Source organism: Oncorhynchus mykiss, chromosome Y, assembly GCF_013265735.2.
Source record: "Oncorhynchus mykiss isolate Arlee chromosome Y, USDA_OmykA_1.1, whole genome shotgun sequence".
Lineage (NCBI taxonomy): Eukaryota > Metazoa > Chordata > Actinopteri > Salmoniformes > Salmonidae > Oncorhynchus > Oncorhynchus mykiss.
This window is the reverse complement of record NC_048593.1, coordinates 46,965,117-46,973,479: the sequence shown is the minus strand read 5'-3', so window position 1 is coordinate 46,973,479 and position 8,363 is coordinate 46,965,117. Positions and strand designations below refer to the sequence as shown.

General features: G+C 43.9%; 1 protein-coding gene across 2 annotated transcripts in view; it reads left to right on the top strand.

Annotated features, from left to right (window-relative positions):
• Positions 1–1,153: 1,153 nt before the first annotated feature.
• Positions 1,154–8,363, top strand: part of pigs (phosphatidylinositol glycan anchor biosynthesis, class S) — a 14,382-nt gene continuing 7,172 nt past the window's right edge. The window contains exons 1-6 of one of the 2 annotated variants that reach the window (XM_036967634.1): positions 1,154–1,588; positions 2,323–2,462; positions 2,874–2,985; positions 4,996–5,085; positions 5,204–5,295; positions 7,140–7,380. In XM_036967634.1, the coding sequence (XP_036823529.1) occupies positions 1,570–1,588; positions 2,323–2,462; positions 2,874–2,985; positions 4,996–5,085; positions 5,204–5,295; positions 7,140–7,380 (694 nt within the window). In that variant the 5' untranslated portion in view covers positions 1,154–1,569. Of the gene's footprint in view, positions 1,589–1,633; positions 1,853–2,322; positions 2,463–2,873; positions 2,986–4,995; positions 5,086–5,203; positions 5,296–7,139; positions 7,381–8,363 lie in introns of those variants that run through there. The other variant, XM_036967635.1, reaches the window with a different exon arrangement.

Sequence of the window (8,363 nt, the reverse complement as noted above, 5' to 3'; positions counted from 1 at the left end):
ATCCTTGTCATATGAAGAGAAATAGTGAAGAAAAAATATAGATAAAACGTATCTGTGCTTATCGGCCGTTGGACATTAACATCACAACAAGTTGGAATTCGCAAATTCAACAAGGAGTTGTTTGGAAGGAATCGGTGTCTAACCGCAGGAAGGAAGTCAGACCGGGAAAATACGTTTTGAACAGTCATCCAACTCAGAATTGTAAATCTTTTTCTTTGATGACAAAATTTGCCAACGAAGGACCAGCCGCGCACAGCAAGGTGAGTCAAAAAATGTCTTATAATGCTGCTGCATAAATGATGCAATACGCCAGGGAGATATGGTCAGCTATATTAGATATGTTTATTTAAAAGGCAGTAAATGAGTCGGAATGAACTGTTTCGCTGCCAGACAAGGCTCCGCTGATAGCCAGGTGTAGCGGTGGTAAGGATTCACTCCATGGTGCTGAACAGAAAGCTCTGCTGTTGGGACAGCTTTATGTCGGCCCTAAACATTTGTGGGCGCCGTTTGTCGTCGTTATAGTGCAATTAATGTATTGTTTAGTGTTGTGTAGTGACTTTGCTACTATGCATCTCAACAACAACAACAAAAATGTTAGTTTGCCCCACTAAGATTTACAAGCTAAAATTGCCACTGGATATGTTCCAACACTAGCCAATCGTAGCCATCCTTCCAAATATGGTCTTGGAAGTCTGGAGAAATCCAGTATAGGATTCTGGGTTTGAATGGGAGTTGGTTTTTGTTCAAACCTTTGTCTAGCTACCTAACTTGTTGATACGTTGAATCACGTTGGTAACTACTGGGTTTGGAGCGAAAACCTAAAGGATGGTAGATCTCCAGGAACAAAGTTGGTCAGCCTTGCAACCGGGATTTGGGATTTGTACAAAATAAATAAAAGTAGAGAACAGTAAATCATCAAATAATCTGAACCAATTATGCTAATCGGTTACGTTAACAATCCGTTTTAATACCCCCAGAAATTATGAAGCGATGAAGACCACCTGGAAAGTACCCGTGTAAACCTGCAACGCAACCGCAGCCTAGCAATGAACGCACCCGAGTCGACCTGCATCCTGGAACGCACCCGAAACGACCTGCATCCTGGAACGCAACCACGGTCTAGCAATGCCACATAAACTAGCCAGCTGGGCCACGAGTAGTCGGAGTCTCGCGTTATTGTCAGTACAGTACATTTACATCACGATATGAAACGTTGATTTTGGACCTTCTGATCAACTACGAATAGGTCAGGCGGCGCTCCACTGTCTGATTCATATCGCTTGATTTCTGATGATAGTTGTCGATTTTATCGACTGATTGTAATTGTATGGGGTGTGCAGTTACCAATGACTCCGGGTAGGCCGTCATTGTAAAAAATAATAATTGTTCTTATTTAACTGACCTGCCTAGTTAAATAAAGGTTAAATAAAAGAAGACGGACGAGAATCTCCCCTAGATATTTAAAGCCCGCCTTTTGATTCATGATTGGGTAGGATGTAGGGGGAATAGCGAGTTTTCCATTGGACAGCTGTCCTGTCCTTCCAGCCCTGCCCAGTTGCATGGACAGAGATGGCGGCGATAGAAGTGGGTGAGTGAAGCGTCTGGCACAATAATGCGTCGTTTTCTTTAAACTACCGCAGTTTTAGCGCTATAAAACACATACATTTAGAACAGTATATTCAGAAGAGAATGAATTAGGCAGCGTTTATTGACTATTTGTAAATATTTTTTTGTTTCATAGTTGTAGTGTTGTGCCCAGAGAGTTGTCTGTCTAGCTTTCCCAGTCATAGCCGATAACTACCGGGGCCTTTCTATTAACCGACCCGACGCTCGGTCTGAACGTTAACTCGAGGTACGGTTTTGGAAACATAAGGAACGTACCCTTTTATATCAGCGAGAAATAATCATTTTCAAAAAACAAAAAGTTAAATTACTACACATCTTTTTTTTATTAGGGTTAGTTCTCCCATACGATCATATGTCCAGGTTACTGCGCTTGTTTACGGAAGGCAGAGTTGACCACAGTGCTAATTATCTAGTGTGCTCCGAACATCTATGTAAAGGTAACGTTAACTAGGGAGAAAGTGTAGTTCCTCGGCTGGATGCCCACAGCCTTAGATGACCTGTCAGTAGATGTCCTGTCAGTAGATGACTGTAATGTCCCGGCAGTAGATGGTTGTAAATGACCCGTCAGTAGATGGCAGTAGATAACCCGTCAGTAGATGGCAGTAGATAACCCGTCAATAGATGACTGTAGATGACCCACAGCCCGTGGATCACTCTCTGATTCCCTAGTAGTCTAATATAATGTGTGTGTTGCAGAGCGTCACCGAGGGCGTCTGGCGGCCCTGGCCATAGCAGTGGTGGTGATCGCTGTGGGAGTTCCCTTGTGGTGGAAGACCACTGAGACATACAGGGCATGGCTACCTGTCACCCAGATCAACCAGCTAGCTCAGCTGCAGGTAACACACGTGTGTGTGTGTGTGTGTGTGTGTGTGTGTGTGTGTGTGTGTGTGTGTGTGTGTGTGTGTGTGTGTTGCGCGCGCGTGAGAGAGAGTTAACAGAGCTGTGTGTGCAGGTTAACAGAGCTGTGTGTGCAGGTTAACAGAGCTGTGTGTGTGTGCAGGTTAACAGAGCTGTGTGTGTGTGCAGGTTAACAGAGCTGTGTGTGTGTGCAGGTTAACAGAGCTGTGTGTGTGTGCAGGTTAACAGAGCTGTGTGTGTGTGTGCAGGTTATCAGAGCTGTGTGTGTGTGCAGGTTAACAGAGCTGTGTGTGTGTGTGCAGGTTATCAGAGCTGTGTGTGTGTGCAGGTTAACAGAGCTGTGTGTGTGTGTGTGTGTGTGCAGGTTAACAGAGCTGTGTGTGTTACAGCTACAGTTGAGTGTGGAAGTGGAGGTGGTGTTCTCTAGAGGAACTCTGACTGCTGAACACCAGAAGAAGATTGATCCCACACACACACGCCTGGAGGAGCACCCTGTGGACGGTGAGAGGGGTGGGGGTGGTTCTGGAGATGCCACCAGGGGTGGGGGGTGGTTCTGGAGATGCCACCAGGGGTGGGGGGTGGTTCTGGAGATGCCACCAGGGGTGGGGGGTGGTTCTGGAGATGCCACCAGGGGTGGGGGGTGGTTCTGGAGATGCCACCAGGGGTGGGGGGTGGTTCTGGAGATGCCACCAGGGGTGGGGGGTGGTTCTGGAGATGCCACCAGGGGTGGATCTACAAGGCTGTTATTATTATTGTTAATAAAAATACAAATAAAAAAAAAATCACCTTTATTTAACCAGGTAGGCTAGTTGAGAACACCTTTATTTAACCAGGTAGGCCAGTTGAGAACACCTTTATTTAACCAGGTAGGCCAGTTGAGAACACCTTTATTTAACCAGGTAGGCCAGTTGAGAACACCTTTATATAACCAGGTAGGCCAGTTGAGAAAAAGTTATCATTTACAATTGCGACCTGGCCAAGATAAAGCAAACAGTGTGACACATACAACAACAGAGTTACATATGGAGTAAACAATAAACAAGCCAATAACACAATAAACAAGCCAATAACACAATAAACAAGTCAATGACACAGTAGAAAAAATAAAGTCTATATACAGTGTGTGCAAAAGGCATGAGGAGGTAGGCAATAAATAGGCCATAGGAGCGAATAATTACTATTTAGCAGATTAACACTGGAGTGATAAATTATCAGATGGTCATGTGCAAGTAGAGATACTGGTGTGAAAAAGAGCAGAAAAGTAAATAAAATAAAAACAGTATGGGGATACTAAGACTACTATTAATTATTGTAAAACTAACAATCTGAAGGAGATCAAGAAAAAGGAGATTATTATTATTTTAAATATTATATTGATGACAATTTGAAACAGTGTCGACAACACTAAATAAATGATAAATAATACCAGAAAAGCTGTTCTGACAAAACAAAAAGTAAAGCCTTTATTTCAACAAAGACTTAAAACAGCCACATTTGTGAACTTGTTTATCCAACATGTTGTGGTTGTGGGAGTCTTGGTGCTCAGGGAATCAGTAGGCTATTGAACAAACACTCAAACAGGCAACAGAAGCAGGATCTGTCTTATTTCTGTAGAAAAATACAGATGATTTATAAAGCCAGGCACATTTTAACAGTTAGACTATTGATTGTAGACTTAATTAAGTTATGGTTTCCTCTCTCATCACTTTTCTTAGACAATTTAAGGAAATGGCTGTTTCCTCGTCTCCTAACTCCACTGCTGCCTCATTGTTCTCAACACCAATATGCTGGTTCACTATTATGCACATAGCAACATGGTCTAGGACAGGGGTACTCAAGTCTTACCCTACGAGGTCCAGAGCCTGTTGGTTTTCTGTTATACCTGATAAATGCACAATTAAAAAATGCAGTGGAACTGGCTTCGAGGTCCAGATTTGAGTTTGAGGGGTCTAGGAAAAGGTACTAATTCAACAGTGCACTGATGTGTTTCAGAACCATGGACAGCGACCACTATCCAGCTTCGGGATAAAATAATATTTATTAATGATTCACCATTGTTGTTACGTAATATAACTTGTTGTGGTAATATAAGATGTTAATATAACCATATACCATTTCAATAGCACGTCTTAGACTGATGGACTGTGCCATCCCCACGGCCTCCACAATGGATTAGTCCACTCAGACAGGAGCCAATCAGAAAGGTGTCTTAGACTGATGGACTGTGCCATCCCCACGGCCTCCACAATGGATTAGTCCACTCAGACAGGAGCCAATCAGACAGGTGTCTTGTACACCATTATTTGTTTTGCTACTGCCTGACTAAAGAAATCTGTCAACCAACAGCCGCTCAACCAAACAATCAATATAGGGTCAGCCCTACTAAATATTAACATCTCTCTGTCTCTCCCCCGCTCTCTCTCCCACCCTCTGTCCCTCCCTCTGTCCCTCTGTCCCTCCCTCTCTCTCTCTCCCTTGCCTCCCCTCTTTCCCATATCCGCCCCCCTCCAGAGACCACAGTGTTGAGTTACAGGTATGAGACTAGATACAGGACAGCTACCATCATGGAGGAAGATGCTCTGAACCAGCCCACTGCAGCAGGTCAGTGGCTGCCTCAGCCAATCAGCTGGGTGGCGTTTCATCAGATCAAGAATACAAACTGTCATTATTTATCATCTCTCTCTCCCTCCTCACACTCATCTCGCTCTCTCGCCCCCAGAGACGGATGAGTCTCTTCATCTGCTCAGTGAGAGCCCCTGTGGCTCCGTGGTCATCTATGTGGTCCCAGAATCCACCACACTGCTACCTGAGGTGAGAACACAAATACACGTAATATTTGATTATCTTGAATGTGCGTTTGTCTATAATATTGTGTGTGTTATATACACTACCAGTCAAAAGTTACCTACTCATTGTCACGGTCGTCCTCCTCTTCATCTGAAGAGGAGAGGCGAAACGGATCAGAGGACCAATATGCGGCGTGGTAAGTGTCCATAGTGAATTTTAATAAAGAGAACACTGAACACTGAAACACTATACAAAAAACAATAAACCAAATACGACCGGTGAAGCTACAAAAAGAGACCTGTGCTGAACACAAGCCACTAACATAGACAATCACCCACAAACTAACAGTGCAACCCAGGCTACCTAAGTATGATTCTCAATCAGAGACAACTAATGACACCTGCCTCTGATTGAGAACCATACTAGGCCGAAAACATAGAAATGCCCCAAAACATAGAAAAACAAACATAGACTGCCCACCTCAACTCACGCCCTGACCATACTAAATAAATACAAAACAAAGGAAATAAAGGTCAGAACGTGACACTCATTCTATGGTTTTTCTTTATTTTTACTATTTTCTACATTGTAGAATAATAGTGAAGACATCAAAACTATGAAATAACACATATGGAACCATGTAGTAACCAAAAAAGTGTTAAACAAATCAACATTTATTTTATATTTGAGATTCTTCAAAGTAGCCACCCTTTGCCTTGATGACAGCTTTGCACACTCTTGGAATTCTCTCCCCTGGAATGCATTTCAATTAACAGGTGTGCCTTGTTAAAAGTTTATTTGTGGAATTTATTTCGTTAATGAATTTCAGCCAATCAGTTGTGTTGTGAGAAGGTAGGGGTGGTATAATGAAGACAGCCCTATTTGGTAAAAGACCAAGTCCATATTATGCCAGGAACAGCTCAAATAAGCAAAGAGAAACGACAGTCCATCATTACTTTAAGACATGAAGGTCAGTCAATCTGGAAAATTTCAAGAACTTTGTAAGTTTCTTCAAGTGCAGTCACAACAACCTTCAAGCTCTATGATGAAACTGGCTCTCATGAGGACCGCCACAGGAAAGGAAGACCCAGAGTTACCTCTGCTGCAGAGGATAAGTTCATTAGGGTTAACTGGCTCTCATGAGGACCGCCACAGGAAAGGAAGACCCAGGGTTACCTCTGCTGCAGAGAATAAGTTCATTAGAGTTAACAGCCCAAATAAATGCTTCACAGAGTTCAAGTAACAGACACATCTCAACATCAACTTTTCTGAGGACTGTGTTAATCAGACCTTCATGGTCAAATTGCTGCAAAGAAACCACTACTAAAGGACACCAGTAAGAAGAAGAGACTTCCTTGGGCCAAGAAACACAAGCAATGGACATTAGACTGGTGGAAATCTGTCCTTTGGTCTGACGAGTCCAAATTTGAGATTTTTGGTTCCAACCGCCATGTCTTTGTGAGTGATGGAAAAGCAGCCAATAAGGGCTCAGCATAAGTGGGAACTCCTTCAAGACTGTTGGAAAAGCATTCCTCATGAAGCTGGTTGAGAGAATGCCAAGAGTGTGCAAAGCTGTCATGAAGGCAAAGGGTGGCTACTATGAAGAATCTAAAATATAAATTATTATTTTGATTTGTTTAACACTTTTTTGGTTGCTACATAATTCCATATGTGTTATTTCATAGTTTTGATGTCTTCACTATTATTCTACAATGTAGAAAATAAAGAAAAACCCTAGAATGAGGTGTGTCCAAACTTTTGACTGGGACTGTACATATAATATGATGTGTTTAAAAATAAATAGTGTTTTACCTTTTATTTAACTAGGCAAGTCAGTTAAGAACACATTCTTATCCTTCTTGTTCCAGGGTGTGAGTGTGTACGTGGGTCAGAGGCGGACGGCGCTGTTGCGTGCGGGGAGGCCAATGAGAGTGGGCGTCGGCCTGAAGGAGGTGCTAGCCCACCTGGAGACCCAGGTACAACAGGTTCTCAAGGTCATGTCATTCAGCCACAGTGACATCACCGCAGCCCTTAGCGACCGCGTCCGCCTCGACTACAGTAGCAGGGAGGGTCTGGCCGACAGCATGAGAGCCTTCAAGTCCAGCCCAGGTTAGTCCTAACCCCTAGTTAACCCTAGTCCAGGTTAGTCCTACTCCCAACCCCTAGTTAACCCTAGTCCAGGTTAGTCCCAACCCCTAGTTAACCCTAGTCCAGGTTAGTCCTACTCCCAACCCCTAGTTAACCCTAGTCTAGGTTAGTCCTAACCCCTAGTTAACCCTAGCCCAGGTTAGTCCTAACCCCTAGTTAACCCTAGTCCAGGTTAGTCCTACTCCCAACCCCTAGTTAACCCTAGTCTAGGTTAGTCCTAACCCCTAGTTAACCCTAGTCCAGGTTAGTCCTAACCCCTAGTTAACCCTAGTCCAGGTTAGTCCTAACCCCTAGTTAACCCTAGTCCAGGTTAGTCCTAACCCCTAGTTAACCCTAGTCCAGGTTAGTCCCAACCCCTAGTTAACCCTAGTCCAGGTTAGTCCTAACCCCTAGTTAACCCTAGTCCAGGTTAGTCCTAACCCCTAGTTAACCCTAGTCCAGGTTAGTCCCAACCCCTAGTTAACCCTAGTCCAGGTTAGTCCCAACCCCTAGTTAACCCTAGTCCAGGTTAGTCCCAACCCCTAGTTAACCCTAGTCCAGGTTAGTCCCAACCCCTAGTTAACCCTAGTCCAGGTTAGTCAGTGTGCTCCAACTTCATAGGATAATAAATCCTCTAGCTGCTGGGACATTAGTGTCAGGTGTGTTTCTATTCTAACTCCCACAGAAGAGAGGAGGTCCTCATATGGGACTAACTTGTCCGACTGGGCAGAACTGTGTTGATTATCCGTTTCCAGTGTGCCCGTCGAGGGGATTCTTTCTCCAAAACCGGTCCGCCCAAACGCAAATGATTGTGTAGCAATAGACTTCATTTATTTTAAACCCCCACCTTTATCATAGAATCAGGCGGCCCAACCCCCACCTTTATCATAGAATCAGGCGGCCCAACCCCCACCTTTATCATAAAATCAGGCGGCCCAACCCCCACCTTTATCATAGAATCAGGC